Source organism: Pongo abelii, chromosome 9 (genome assembly GCF_028885655.2).
Source record: "Pongo abelii isolate AG06213 chromosome 9, NHGRI_mPonAbe1-v2.0_pri, whole genome shotgun sequence".
In the NCBI taxonomy this organism is placed as follows: domain Eukaryota; kingdom Metazoa; phylum Chordata; class Mammalia; order Primates; family Hominidae; genus Pongo; species Pongo abelii.
Window position 1 is genome coordinate 50,027 of NC_071994.2, and position 14,567 is coordinate 64,593.

Genomic DNA, 14,567 nt, shown 5'->3' on the forward strand with positions numbered 1-14,567 from the left:
CCTAACCCTAACCCTAACCCCTAACCCTTACCGGTGACCCTACTGTATCCCTAACTCCTAACCAACGTTGATCCCTAACCCTAAACCCCTTACTGTAACCATAAACCTCATCCCAACCCTATCCCTAGCCTTAGTGCCATCCCCCAGGCTTTTTCCAGGATGAAATTTTATGTGATTGTTTGGAATAGGTGGAAATTTCTCCTCATTTAGGAGTCCTTCAATGTAACAAGGATCTTGGTCTTCACAGAGACCCTAAACGCATGTGGCCCAGGGTCATATGGATGCCATCAGCCAGCAGGTGGCAGCAGGGGCCCTTTGGATTTGAACCGTGCAGCTCAGTCAGAGGGCTGGACTGGGACACCCCTACTCATGGTCTCTCTTGGCAGGGTTTTGTTTGGTGACTCCAGGTGTCCCAACCTCCTGTGTCCATTGTAATATGTCCTGGGACCATCTCCCCCAGGGCCTTCGACCTCTCCTTGCTGTCCTGGCTACTGATGGAAGATGTACCTCCAGCCTGTCCCATTCCTCACTTCCTGCTGAGACCTGGCCCCAGCATGGCCAGCTCTATGTTCCTCAGACCCTCTCAGGCCACCTTCTCTCTTCTAGGCACTGCCACTGGGCTCCTCCCCACCCCATAGATCCACAGCCCCCAGGTAGTCCTACAGCTGTGTCCACTCTTGCAGCCTGCACCCCCTTCCCCTAGTAGGCAACCCCATCTGAGTAGTGAGGGGCCCCTGCCTGATTGGAGACCCCCAGATGCAGACCAAGATCACACAGCACACTGATAAGAGGAGGGATTCCCACCTTAAAAGAAAGGCATGGGGCCAACCCCAGATCCCGCCACCCTCAGCCTCAAGAGCAGGCATGACTAGAGGCCCTTGGTGGCCAGGACCCACTGCCTTCTTCACCGACCAGTTGGCATGGCCTCTCACCAGTGTTCCCTCCTAACACACCTGTTCTCTCTCTTACACACCCTAAAACCGCTTGCCAACCACCTGTCACACAGCCACTCCATGCCTGTTGCTGCTTGGCACCCACTGGGGGCCAGGGATGTGAACAAACCTCATCTGAGCTTGTTGCCAGGTCCTAATGGGCAGGTCCGGTCCGCCCTCTGGGAGAGGTGCTGTCCGGTGAAGTATAAAATCCCGGGATTCTGGCTGGAGGCAGCTCCTGAGACTGCCAGCATGAAGGGGAGCCGTGCCCTCCTGCGGGTGGCCCTCACCCTGTTCTGCATCTGCCGTGAGTCTGTGCCACTGGGGTTTCCACAACATTCAGGGTCGGGGGGGGGGAGTGGGGGGGTACCTGAGAAGGTAAAACCCTGGCATCAGGCCCCTGCAGTGAACACTCCACCTGCTTCTGTCATAGAAGTGGGCAAGGACCCTGCAGAACCCGTGCCCACCCTAATCCACCCCAACCAAAGACAAAGCCCAGCTGACCCAACACCAGCCGTGTCTCCTACCCCAGCCCAGTCCAGCCTGACCTGACCCTTCAAGCCTCTGGTCATACTAGCCTCTCATCAGGGGAAATTTCCCCCACACCAGAAGCTTAACTTTCCTTCCCTGGGGATCCCAGGGAATGCCGAGTGGAAACTGGAGCAGCTAAGATTAAGGGGGATGTGGAGGGGTCTTCGGGCTTTGTGGAGTTGGGGGTGTTGTGGAGGAAGCTCTGGGGAGGAGAGGTAGGCATTGAAGGGGAAGGTCTGGAGACCGTGGAGGTTGGAGCCCTGAGGCAGGTCCAGGGCTGCAGTTGCACCAGAGTCACCCTGTCCTGTCCTGGCATCATCTCGCTCATGATGCAGGAATGGCCACAGGGGAGGACAACGATGAGTTTTTCATGGACTTCCTGCAAACACTACTGGTGGGGACCCCAGAGGAGCTCTATGAGGGGACCTTGGGCAAGTACAATGTCAACGAAGATGCCAAGGCAGCAATGACTGAACTCAAGTCCTGCATAGACGGCCTGCAGCCAATGCACAAGGCGGAGCTGGTCAAGTTGCTGGTATGAGAGCGGGGGGGCACCCCATTTTCTAAAGACCTGCAGCCTTATCAAGACCACCCAACACAGCACCCCCACAGCCTACCCCACCCACAGACATCCACCACCCACAGATACTGGACCCGCATCAGCCAGCTCAGGTGGACACCCCAGACCTCCTGTCCACCGAGCAGCCCCCAGACTCCATAGACCTGCTCCTCCCCAGTCTGTGGGATACTCCTCCATGCACACATGTGAACATACACAGAGATCCAAACACAGGTGCAGACATGAAATGCACACTGCGTGCACACATGTATGAACACATTCACACGTGGGTACTTACACTGGGATATGCACACACATACACGTGTGCACACCATCACATGTGCACACACACCTCCCAGCTGTTGGGAGGAGATGGGCAGCAATATGCCAGACCCCCCCACTGAGGGCCTTGCTTGCCTGATGGAGCTGTGGCTTTCCACTTATTGAGCACAGCCCTCTTAGTCCACACGTGTCTGCCTTCCAGGTGCAAGTGCTGGGCAGTCAGGACGGTGCCTAAGTGGACCTCAGACATGGCTCAGCCATAGGACCTGCCACACAAGCAGCCACGGACACGACGCCCACTACCACCTCCCACATGGAAATTTATCCTCAAACCGTTTAATCAATAAAGCCTTCTGCAGCTCAGGCTCTGGTTCCTGTCTCTGCCCCCACAGAGGGACACACAAATGGGGACATCAGGAACACACTCAGGGCCACAGCCACACACACAGACCCACATACAGAGGATCCCGCTCAAGGAGCACACGTGTGAAAGTCCCCCACGGAGGGGCACACAGGGTCCACACAGGAGCAGGCACATCACAGGCAAGACCCAAAATGGAAATCCAGGCAGACGCCATGTAGGCAGGTGGACAGCGCACGGAGCCAGACAGCACTGCGTGGACGTCCAGAGGGGGCATCTGGAGGGGGCGTCTGGAGGGAGACGGGCGGCAGAGGCAGCGGTATGAGGTGGGAGCCCCAGAAAGAGGAAGTGTCCAGGACTGGGTGGACACAGACCCCATGTCGCCCATAGGCTAGGTCAGGGCAGGGGTGCTCAGCATCTGAAAGCTGGTGTCGAGCCTCAAGAGGACCCCTGACAAGGCTGAGAAAAAGGTACACCCATGTCCAAGGGGGCCGGGAGCCACAGGTGAGCAGCCTCTGAGGTCAGCCAGGGCAGCCCCAGTGCCCACACTGACTCACGCCCACCACAACCAGCACAGACCCGGATCCTGACCCTGGAACCCAGGCTCTCTCACAGCCAGAACCTTCCAGCATTTCAGTTGCCCAATCTATGGTCTCTTCTGGGGGCACAGCTGAGTGGAACTGCCCCATCCTTGGCCACCCTGGGTGCTGAGCCCTGACACTTCACTGCCCCGGCCCTCCTCTCCACACCTCTGTCCTGTCTGAGCCTGGCAAGGAGGCCACGCCGTGCTGTCGGCCCTGTGCTCTGTCCACCTGCCTACATGGTATCTACCTGGATTTCCATTTGGCTGAGGGAGCCCTAGGGAGGGGGCCCTGGAGGACTTGGTTACAAGGGACCTGGTGAGGGGACCCAGTGAGGGGGACTTCATGGGTGGCTGCCTGGTTGAGGGGACTTGGTGAAAGAAACATGGTGAGGGGGCCTGGTGAGGGAACTTAGGGACACCTGGTGAGGGGACATGGTGAGGGGAGCCTTGGTGAGGGAACCTGGTGAGGAGGACCTGGTGAGGGGAACCTGGTGAGGGGAACATGGTCAGGGGGGACTTATAGGGGTGTCCTGTTGGGGGGACCTGGTGGTGAGATCTCATGAAGGGATCAAAGGCAGAGGCCATTGTCCTGGTCACACAGACAGAATCTAGAACCTGTCATCCCACAGAGCCACATTCTAGAGTTTAGAGTGGGGGACCTCTCCCCAATTCTGGAAGCCCCTGAGGAGAGAGGAAGGTCTTTCTCTCCATGCTCCTTTTGCGAGAACTCCCTGGCACCAAGGCCGGGGGGAAAGGACGGTCTCTGAGGAGGATGGGTCTGTAGGCTGCTCTGAGTGCTGTCCCTGCACCGAAGAAGTTATAGTTCCCTCCCAGGCGGCCCCCTCCCTGCCCCTCAGCACAGCCTCAATCAAGAAGTTCCCCATCTTTGATCACCACTCCAAGTAGGAGAAACCGGCCCAGGGCTCCCTTAGAGCCGAGAACAGTGGTGAGTTGAGGGCCAGCATGGACAGCAACTCTGGGTTACAGTTAAGCTAGTGAGGAGCTCACAGTCCCGTGCAGAAAGCTCCTACCGTCCCTGACTCCTGGTTCCCAGCTGGAGATCCCCACTGAGGATGCTGCAGCAGGTTCAGCAGGTCTTACCCTTCAGTGTCAGCAAGAGCAGGGACGGGGACATCAGGGGCCAGCATGGGACAGGGCCGGGCCTCCCAGCACCTGGTAACCCTCTCACTTATGGACAGAGCTGGCCATGACGGAGGAGGTATGGATGGGTACCTGGAGGCCCCATCGCCCCCGGGGACCCATCATGGCCCTCTACAGCAGCCCTGGACCCAAGTACCTGATTCCACCAACAACAGGTAAGAGCCTGAAAAACTGTGGGGGAGGGTGAGGAGCCAGGCGGGCAGGTGGGGGCCCAGGAAGGGCCTGGGGCTCAATCTCTGACTCCCAGCGGGAAGAAGGGCAGGTCAGGCTCCAAGCTGCTCAGGGCCCACTGCATCCGCAGGCTTCATGAAGCACACGCCCACCAAGCTGCGTGCACCAGCCTACAGCTTCCGTGGGGCCCCCATGCTCCTGGCAGAGAACTGCTCCCCAGGGCCCCGTTACAATGTAAACTCCAAGATACTGAGGACTGGCAAGCACCTTGGCCCTGCCTACTCCATCCTGGGGCGCTACCACACCAAGACCATGCTGACCCCTGGCCCAGGTTAGTGACCCTGTCTCAGGCTCCTGCCCCTCCCTGCTGGGTGCCCCTAACCTCATGTCAGCTCAGCCATCCTGGCCCCTCCCGCCCCATCTTTCTCTCTTGAGGGGTCACCATCGTGCCTGGGCAGAGAAGACTCTGGCCCGAGAGCCCCAGCTCCGACCTGGACCTTTCTCTGCCAGGCCGACATCAGACCCCACTTTCCCTGCTCAAAAATAGCCCTTGTCTCCCCAGCCCTGAAGTCAGCATTTCCATCCTGGACACCCCCTGGCCAGACTTGGTCACCACCTGTGTTGGAGCCCAGAGGCCCCACGCCTAGAATGTTGGGGAGTCCTCCTTGAGCCCCCAAACTGGGCTGCATACCCACCTGCTTGTCCCAGCAACCCCCTTGGCTCCTTGTCCAGGTGACTACTTTCCAGAGAAATCCACCAAGTACGTGTTCGACTCAGCGCCCAGCCACTCCATCTCTGCCCGGACAAAGGCATTCCGAGTGGACAGCACCCCAGGTCCGCAGCAGCCCCAACCGTCCTCAGCCAAATGGACCTGGGGATCCTGGGTGGGGTGTGTGACATGGCGCAGCCTGACGGCTGATCTCCAGAGTTGGGGGAGAGCCCCAGGGAAGGAGCAGTGGGCCCTGTTCCCGCCTGAGGCTCCACATCCACCCTGCAGGCCCCGCTGCGTACATGCTGCCCATGGTAATGGGGCCCAATACCGTCGGCAAGGTCTCCCAGCCTTCCTTTTCCATCAAGGGCCGCAGCAAGCTGGGCGGCTTCAGCGACGACCTACACAAGGCAAGGGTCACTCCAACTGAGAACAGAGAATCACCCCCAACCATCTGAACCCTCCCCCAAAACCCAGGACACACCAGTTCGGCCCTGCCTTGCCGATGCCCCTCAGCCCCCTCAGCCCTTCACCCTCTGGGCGCCTGCCACGTGCTGGGGTTACACTGCAGTGGTGAGGAGAGGCAGGCAATAGGCCAGAAGGGAGAGGCCCTGACCCCAGCATGGACAGTGCTGAGGACAAGAGATGGGGTTTAGGAAGCACTGTCTGGAGAGAGAGGCAATCTTAGATAGGGTAGCATGGAAAGAAGAGGAGGAGGAAAAAATAAACCATGAGCTATTTGGGGGAGGAGGGTCCTGGTTTCAGAAACAGCCAGTGCAAAGGCCCTGGGTGGCACATGCCTGAGAGCTTGAGGGGCCTGAGATGGGGAAGCAGCATCATGGCACCCAACAGCCCTCGTCCATGTTGATTTTGCCAGCCCCAGGCCCTCAGGTCCAACAGGGCAGCAACAGCCTCTCTCACACATGCTCAGCGATGTTCCCAGGACTGGCACACACTGGGGATGCCATTGCCAGCGTGAGACTGAAATGGAGGAAGTGACCCCCGCATGAGGTACCCCACAAGCAGTGGGGTGTGGTCTCCATAGTGTGATAGAAGACAGAAGGGGACCTTGATGCACGGGCACCAACTTGCAGCTGACCCTGTTGACTCAGAGCCTGAGACCCTCCGTCCAAGTTTGCTCCCTGTCCTCTAGGGCCACACGCCCTGGGTAGGCCAAGTTTGCCTGAGCCTCCTTTACCTCTCAGACCCCAGGTCCTGCAGCCTACCGCCAGACTGACATGCAGGTGACCAAGTTCAAGGCTCCGCAGTACACCATGGCTGCCCGTGTGGAGCCCCCAGGGGACAAGACCCTCAAGCCAGGACCAGGCGCCCACAGCCCTGAGAAGGTCCAGGAACAGCACAGCTCAGAGGGGTCAGGGTGGGGTCGGGGGCCTGGCCCAGAGGGATGTGTAGGAAAGAGCAGGGAGGGGGGTTGGGACACAGACGAGGGGAAACAGGGTCAGGCTATGGAAGGACACAGCCAAGAAGGGGTGGAGGGGTGGGGTGAGGAGGGGAGGCACCTGCACCCTGAGGACCCTGTACATTTCCAGCACTAGCCCCACAAGTAACCCTTCAGGGACATGGAAGCAGAGACCCTGCCCTTTTCCCTAGACACTGTGACAGCTACTACTGCTGAGTGCTCTGTGTTCAAACCTGAGAGCATAGCTTCTGGCCACCTTGGCCCCAGGTTCAGGAAGGACAGCAGCCCAGCCCCAGCCAGGGCAGAGACCTGCAGGTGGGGGCAGGGGTGCTGGCTCCTATCATAGCCCCTCCTCTCCCAGGTGACCCTGACCAAGCCCTGCGCCCCAGTTGTCACCTTCGGCATCAAACACTCTGATTACATGACTCCCCTGCTGGTTGATGTGGAATAACGCCAGCCCTGCTGTGCCCCATCACACCCAGCGTCTGCACAAGATCCGCTGGGCCACAGAGCTCGAGGCTGTCTTCACCAGCTGGGCTGGGCCAGCCTGGCCCTGCAGGGCAGAGCACGCTTGTTTGGGCAATTGTAACCAGTTACTTTTTTTCTATGCTATTTTACCAATTGTTAATCTTGTTTTCTGCTGTGCCCAAATTACTAATAAATCAGATTGCATTAATAAGGGTTTGTCTTCGTGGAAGGATCAAGCTTTTCCAGAATGGAGCCCCCGTAGGCTGTCACCACTTGCCCACAAGGGGTCCCATCCTGCCTTCTAGGGCCCAGGGTCAGCTTGGTGAGATGGGAGGGCCCAGGGTCTGTGTGGGGAGAGATGGTAGGGCCTGAGTGCCTCAGACACCCTGCTCCACACTGTCCCTCCTGATGCTTTCTGCCTTGAACCCAAAGACGGCCACACCTGTGCTCATCACCTCTGAGCAATGCTGTGTCCCTTCCTTTGAATCTGGACTGCAGCCTGTGGGTGTCCTGAATAATGAGGTATGGCAGAAGTGATGCCACCAGGCTCCCGAGGCCAGGCATACAACATACCAAGGAAACAGCTTCTGCCTGGACACCAGAGCCCACCGCCCCCACCCCCCACCCTTCTGCCACGTGTCCATGTTTGCTCCAGCACCAGCCATCATGTTGTGACGAAGCTCAACCACGGCGAGACTGAATGTACCATCCTAGGCAGTCAGCCCGGCCAGGCCCTCCACTCACCAGCACTGACCTCTGGACCTGTGAGTGAGCCTTCAAGTGAAGGCAGCCCCAGGACCACATCTCCCAGTGAGGCCTCGACATTATACAGCAAAGACAGCCAACCCTGAAGCGTGCCCCGTCTCAAATTCAATGAGACATGATAAATCATTGCTATTTTAAGTGAAGTTTTAGGGTGACCTGTTACACATCAATGGGTAATACAGGGAGTACAAGGAAGACATGGACAGGGAAGGTGGGGTATCCGCTGGGCCTGAAGAGGAGGATTTCCAGAGGCTGCCCAGGAGTCCAAGGCCAGGCCTCAAGAAGTGGAGTCTGGATTTCAACTCAGGCTTTCAGGGAGGTCACTTTAGGACGGGTGACCTCGACAGGCACACTGGTAGGACTATCACCTGCACATGTATAAAGCACAATACAGCTGCTGACCTTCACTTAGCTGTGATCATGCCAGGCTGTGTATTCGAAGCACTTCATGTTTACTTTTTTTTTTTTTCTTTTTTCTTCTGAGACGGAGTCTCGCTCTGTCGCCCAGGCTGGAGTGCAATGGCACAATCTCAGCTCACTGCAACCTCTGTCTGCCAGGTTCAAGCAATTCTCCTGCCTCAGCCTCCTGAGTAGCTGGGATTATAGGCACGTGCCACCACACCCAGCTAATTTTTGTATTTTTAGTAGAGACGGGGTTTCACCATGTTGGTCAGGCTGGTCTCGAACTCCTGACCTTGTGATTCACCCACCTTGACCTCCCAAAGTGTTGAGATTACAGGCATGAGCCACAGCGCCCAGCCAACTGACTTATTCCCTAAGTGGTGATGCTATCAGGATCCCCATCTGCGTTTCAGGAACTTGGGCAGGGAAGGGTAACACAGCAGGAAGTGGGTGAGTGTGGGGCAAAGGAAGAGAGATCAGACTGTTACTGTGTCTACGTAGAAAAGGAAGACAAAAGAAACTCCATTTTGATCTGTACAAAGAAAAATTGTTCTGCTTTGAGATGCTGTTAACCTGTAACATTAGCCCCAATCCTGTGCTCACAGAAACATGTGCTGTATTAAATCAAGGTTTAATGGATTTAGGGCTGTGCAGGATATGCCTTGTTAACAATATGTTTGCAGACAGTATGCTTGGTAAAAGTCATCACCATTCTCCATTCTCTATTAACCAGGGACACAATGCACTGCGGAAAGCTGCAGGGACCTCTGTCCGAGAAAGCCTGGGTATTGTCCAAGGTTTCCCCCCACTGAGACAGCCTGAGATACGGCCTCGTGGGAAGGGAAAGACCTGACTGTCCCCCAGCCCGACAACCGTAAAGGGTCTGTGCTGAGGAGGATTCGTGAAAGAGGAAGGCCTCTTTGCAGTTGAGATAAGAGGAAGCCCTCTGTTTCCCACATGTCTCTGGGAACAGAATGTCTCAGTGTAAAGCCGATTATTCGTTCTATTCTAACATAGGAGAAAACCACCCTGTGGCTAGAGACGAAATATGCTAGCGGTGATACTGCTCTGTTACTCTTTGCTACACTAAAATGTTTGGGTAAAGAGAAACCTAAATCTAGCCTACGTGCATATCCGGGCACAGTACCTTCCCTTGAACTTATTTATGATGCAGATTCCTTTACTCACATGTTTTCCTTCTGACCTTCTCCCCACCATCACCGTTCTCCCTGTTCTCCTTGCCAAGATAGTGAAAATAGTCATCAATAAATACTGAGGGAACCTGGAGACCGGCGCCGGTGCGGGTCCTCGCACGCTGAGTGTGCCGGTCCCCTGGGCCCACTTTTCTTTCTCTATAATTTGTCTCTGTGTCTTCTTTCTTTACTCAGTCTCTCGTCCCACCTGACGAGAAATACCCACAGGTATGGAGAGGCAGACCCCTTTCAGGTGAGTCTGTGGCTGCTCTGCCCAAAGTCAACCCTGATGGGGTGAATACAGGAAGGGGCAGGGTTTATAGCACCAGTGCCCAATGCCAGCCACGGGGTGAATGAGGGAAGGGGCAGGGTTTACAGCACCAGTGCTCATGGCCAGCCTGTGGACCAGGGTGAGCTCCAGACAAAATTCCCTCAAATCCCAAGGAAATGAGGACGACAGAGACCATGTGATTAGTTCTTCATGAGGTTATGTTTACTACAGATTTTTATTGTTAACGTTTCTCATTCTGAAATTATGGGATACGGCCTAGCAGTTTGTCCTCACTTGGCAAAGTGGGTAACCCTGGCTCTCACACTGAGCCCCCAAGAGTCCTTTTGGTTTTACTGGTGTCAGGGATTACAGTCAGCAAACCCCACTCGTTTACAGGGTCAGGTGTACAGGGCTGAGCTGGAGGGTTAGGGTCAGGGCCCCTCAGGAAACTCTGGTCTGGCACAGCAGCAGCAGGGATGCCACTCTCCCTTTGTGGAATCCTTCTTAATACAAGAGTGAGAAGCAGAAGAGCAAACCACAAAGGAAGTCCAGCTCAGACCCCAAAGTACCTGGGAGAGCTGCAAACAGCTGTGGAGATAGAGAGGCGGGGAGGGAACACAGTGACTGAGTCTCAGAGACAGCAAAGCACCTCTCCAGCGAAGGCCACTCTGAGATGCAGCCTAACTTCCTAGTTTGCATCAGCAAGATGAGCAGGCACCACCATGGAAAGAGCACCTGGGGTGTAGCTGGTTACCACAGCTCAGCCACATTCCCCAGAAATGGAGGTCAGCCCTCCATGGCCCAGGAAAATATGGGGGATGAAGCGTTGGCACCTGCAGTGACCAGATGGAGATACAATGCAGGCAGCTGCTACCATGCTTGGTGACCAGGGTACAAGCCCCTGATGAGCTTGCCATGGCAGCCAAGGACACTGGTGCCGGAGGAATGACAGGGGCCTGCAAAGGAACATCCGAGGAGGGGGAAGCAAGCTGGGAGCAAGACCAGCCCAGCTAGGTTTCAGGGCAACAGCAAATCCCCAGAGACATGGAGGCAGATGAGTCGACCTTGCTGGGTGAGAAGTGAGCTTGCACTGCATAGGGGAAAAAGAAGGTGGACCCCACTCCTCCAGGAGGCTGACAGTCTCAGCCAGGTACAATGGAGGGTCCAGGTCACAAGGAAGGGGGCTATGGTGAGCGTGCATGGAGAAAGGTGGGTTTGCTGTGTGGAAGGAAGGAGGGGAGGGGAAGGGTGAGCAAAGTGGGGCTGCAGGCACCAGGCTGTGGCTGATCTGTGGTCAGCCTGGAGCTCAGAGGCAGTTCTGGATTAACAGGACACATGGTGTGGCCACACAGGTGGGGGGACAGTGATCCCATAGTCCCCAAGGAGTGACTGGGAGGCAGAAGATTGAAACAGGACAGAGAAGGGCAAAGAAGCACATGGCTCATGCTTTAAAGGTGTTTTTATGCCAAGACAAGGGGGCGAGGACCTCATCTTGAGGTGGGAAGAAGTCGTTGCCCTGCCAGTCCAGTGGTTTGAACATGAGCCCAGCCCAGTGGACAGGGAAGGCCCAGGGAGAGGTGGGTAGAGAGGGCATCCTGCAGAGGCTGGGGACAAGGAGGATGGCACAGAACGCCATCACAGCCAGGGGAGTCTGGCAGGGCTTGGCGGAGGCGCCAAAGTTACCAGCAAGCTAGAAGGCAACAACTGATAGCCCTCACAGGAACCTTCTTGTGTAGACCCACAGAAGCTCCCTGGCCCTGCCTGCTTTGCCTGACTCTGAAATGCCAGACAGGCCCATTTCTAGGTCTGTTCTCCTGAAAATACATCTTTGGTGCTGGGTAGATCCTGAATCCTGAGAATACAAGTTTCTGCTCCTGGATACACAGTCACATGACCCAGAAGGATCCCAGCCCAGTGGCTAGGCCAAGGCTGCAGTCCACTCCTTCATCCACCAACTCCAGTTCTCCCCAAGGGTCTCACTTCATCGTAGGCGCAGATAACACAGCAGGGTGGCCGGCACTGGTCTGCCCATGCTCAGCAACCATGGCCAGGAGTTACTGCCATCTCCAGGCTGAGAAGCCTTCAGTCGGAGGAGATGACACCCACTTAGGGTTCACAGCCCCTTCCTGTCAGTTCCAAGAACTTTGGATCACAGACATGGCCTCACCCAGACAAGGACACAACTGTGGAGCCTTAAGATGTCAGAGTCCCAAGCACTAGGAGAAGGGCTGCAAGCCACAAGTGGCCACTTCTGGGATTCAACAGCGGCTCTGCTCAGACCTGGCTCCTCCAGACAAGCTGTGGCCCCAGCTCTGCCTGGGTCTCTAGCACCTGGGGGACGGGGGAGGGGCTGGGCCTTGGTTTCCCCGAGAGTCCCTTCCACACATGGGACCAGCCAACATGAGCTCATCAGGTCACAGGCAGCCGCAGCCTCCTGCCACACAGGAAGAAGATTCCTGACCCACGATTATAATTGCAAAGGAGTATTTTGTAGGTAAGTCCTCTGGAGCCCAAGACACCAGGCAGGGAAGACCCTGGCTGCCCTTGGCACCCACAGACACCAGCTCCCACTGGCTCACGTCCTTGCTCTCGACAAGAAGTAGGAGAGGATGAAGAAGGCCACAATTAGACCCACGGCCATGCCACACAGAAGCTTCCGGTTGTCTCGTCCGGACCTTGCCATTGTGGAAAAGCGCTTCACGCTCCCTGTAAGCAGGCCGGTCATGCTTGTGAAATCCGAGTCCTAAGGGAGGAATCCCAGCAAGATCACACAGAAGTGGTGATTTGACCACCCACCCGCACCAGTGCTGAAGGGGACACTGCAGGCTCTGCAGCAGGTAGTGCTAGGGCAGGGCACTGATTCACGCACACCGTGGGCCCTTACCATGCCATCCAGGTACCGGTTTTGATCCTCTGCATCCTTATCGATGTCCAGGGCAAGCTGTTCAGCAGACAGAGAGGGCAGGGTTGGGCCAGAGCAGACACATAATACAGCACTCACCCTCCCCAGACCACACAAACCCTGCCAACAACTCTGCCAGACACAGTGGGGCAGCAGCAGACAGAAAGGTCCAGGTGTCAGCTGGGGCCTCATGCAGGTGAGCACAGCCACGAATCGGACGAGGATGGAAAACTGCCTGAAACTCCTCTGGGCCCTCTGCCTTCCTTCTGATCCCCATTCCCCAAAGGCACCAGGTGGAGGTAAGAGGACAGACCACCACTGACCGATTTGAGCCTGGTGACTTTGGAGGCCAGGCTGTCAGCCATTCGCTTATTCTCCCGGTCTAGAATCTCTTCCACAGCACCCGGGCTCTGAGCTGAGAAAAGAGAGGGGCTGAAGGGTTGCATCCATCGGTGAGCGCGGCCCCTGACCCCTCTCACTCCAACCACATCTGGGTGAGTCAGAAATCTAGGGGGCCCTGACCGAGGTTCCAGCAGGTGAATCTTGCACATGAGACAGGCTGCATAAAGGACGATGTGTGTAAGGGCCTGTCATGTGAACACATGTCCTGTGTACACATCAAGGTGGGGATGGGCAAGCACCCACAATGGGCTGGGTCCAACCAGCACCTTCTGAGACTGTGTAGCAAAAACTGGACCCAGCCCTGGGGTGCTAGTATGATGTGACACTTGCAGCCAGGGAGGTCACTATCTGTGTATGTGGAGCCCATTCTTATAGAAAAAGAGTAAACTCTGCTAAGAGCATAGGAAAGACTTGGGAAAAGTACCCAGCAGGGCAGCAGAAAGGCTCCTGCAGGGACGACCTTTGAGCTGGGTCCTGAAGAGGTGGCAAGGAACCAGGACAGAACATTGGGAAGGCCCTTTACCGCACAGAAAATGGCTGAGCAAAGTTCCCAATTCCCTGAGATGGGAGCTGAGGTCGACCACGAGCGGGATCCTTGGTCTGCATCCCACATGGGGCTTCCTGCAACACCCAGGGTAGACTGCTTGCAGAGGCCTGGCCTGTGACAGGCTGGGCCAGGTGATAAGGAATTTCTGTCACATCAGGTGCGTGAGAACCACCTCCTCCCTAGTTTCAATGTAAGGAAGGGATGCCAGCGTCCTTCCAGCCACTTCATGTTTATCAATTCCTTTAATCATCCTAACAACTCAGAGGAACAGGCATCAATATCCCACTTTGCAGACAAGAACACGGGCTCCAGGAGGGGAAATGGGGCCACCGAGGCCCAAGTTAGTTAGTAAGAGTCCCGCTTGGACACCAGCGGAGCCCAGCCTCTACTCCTAGGGCCTGGCCTCGGGACCTGTCGAATGCCGACTCCCGCTCACCCCGAACCCATGCAGAACGATCTCACAGTGGGCGGCGGGGAGTGGGGGGACCCCGCTGCTGCGCGACCCCTCGCTGGAGCTGCTGGGCCGCCACGCCCGCCTTCGGTCCTAGCGGCAGTGCCGGCCGAAACCCGGCCCTGCTCGGACCCGGAAGGATCCGAATCCGCCCCCCTGACAGGGTCCTCTCGGCCGAAGTCACCCCAGCTGGGCCAGAGGCAGGCGCACGCGGCTCTACAAGCAGCGGCGTCGGTTTCGGCCCGGCCCTGCCCCCAACGGCTACGCTCTCCCGCGCTCACCCCGAGCCCAGTCCGCCATCGTGCCCTGCCCCGGCTCCTCGACGCCGACACCGACGCGGCCGCAGCCGCCTCAGACGTGGCGCAGTCACGGGGAAATGGCTTCCGGCCCCGCCCCCAGCCAGCGATGGCCCCGCCCCCGCACCGACCACGCCCCTAGATGGCCCAGCCCCTTCCGC

The 14,567-nt window shown here is 57.0% G+C and overlaps 3 protein-coding genes across 3 annotated transcripts; 2 read left to right on the forward strand and 1 right to left on the reverse strand.

Annotated features, from left to right (window-relative positions):
• Nucleotides 1–670: 670 nt before the first annotated feature.
• Nucleotides 671–2,656, forward strand: SCGB1C1 (secretoglobin family 1C member 1). Its single transcript, XM_002834812.4, has 3 exons — nt 671–1,239; nt 1,799–1,998; nt 2,507–2,656. Exons 1-3 carry the CDS (start codon nt 921–923, stop codon nt 2,537–2,539), a joined length of 552 nt encoding a protein of 183 aa, XP_002834858.2. The 5' UTR covers nt 671–920; the 3' UTR covers nt 2,540–2,656.
• A 1,209-nt stretch (nt 2,657–3,865) lies between these two features.
• Nucleotides 3,866–7,388, forward strand: CIMAP1A (ciliary microtubule associated protein 1A). Its single transcript, XM_002834813.3, has 7 exons — nt 3,866–4,194; nt 4,448–4,564; nt 4,711–4,911; nt 5,313–5,414; nt 5,578–5,699; nt 6,495–6,635; nt 7,071–7,388. Exons 2-7 carry the CDS (start codon nt 4,456–4,458, stop codon nt 7,158–7,160), a joined length of 765 nt encoding a protein of 254 aa, XP_002834859.3. The 5' UTR covers nt 3,866–4,194; nt 4,448–4,455; the 3' UTR covers nt 7,161–7,388.
• Nucleotides 7,389–10,011: 2,623 nt separating this feature from the next.
• Nucleotides 10,012–14,497, reverse strand: BET1L (Bet1 golgi vesicular membrane trafficking protein like). Its single transcript, NM_001131939.1, is given in 4 exon segments — nt 10,012–12,551; nt 12,693–12,749; nt 13,034–13,125; nt 14,392–14,497. Coding segments are annotated over 4 exon segments (336 nt in total). The 5' UTR covers nt 14,411–14,497; the 3' UTR covers nt 10,012–12,383.
• Between the last annotated feature and the right edge of the window lie 70 nt (nt 14,498–14,567).

What these genes read in the sequence shown, in the direction of transcription:
- CIMAP1A (XM_002834813.3), top strand. Translation starts at nt 4,456, where the DNA reads ATGACGGAGGAGGTATGGATGGGTACCTGGAGGCCCCATCGCCCCCGG. An exon ending in CCTGATTCCACCAACAACAG is followed by an intron (nt 4,565 to 4,710) that starts GTAAGAGCCTGA and finishes CTGCATCCGCAG; the next exon opens with GCTTCATGAAGCACACGCCC. An exon ending in CCGAGTGGACAGCACCCCAG is followed by an intron (nt 5,415 to 5,577) that starts GTCCGCAGCAGC and finishes TCCACCCTGCAG; the next exon opens with GCCCCGCTGCGTACATGCTG.
- SCGB1C1 (XM_002834812.4), top strand. Translation starts at nt 921, where the DNA reads ATGGCCTCTCACCAGTGTTCCCTCCTAACACACCTGTTCTCTCTCTTA. An exon ending in CACCCTGTTCTGCATCTGCC is followed by an intron (nt 1,240 to 1,798) that starts GTGAGTCTGTGC and finishes CTCATGATGCAG; the next exon opens with GAATGGCCACAGGGGAGGAC. An exon ending in CGGAGCTGGTCAAGTTGCTG is followed by an intron (nt 1,999 to 2,506) that starts GTATGAGAGCGG and finishes TCTGCCTTCCAG; the next exon opens with GTGCAAGTGCTGGGCAGTCA.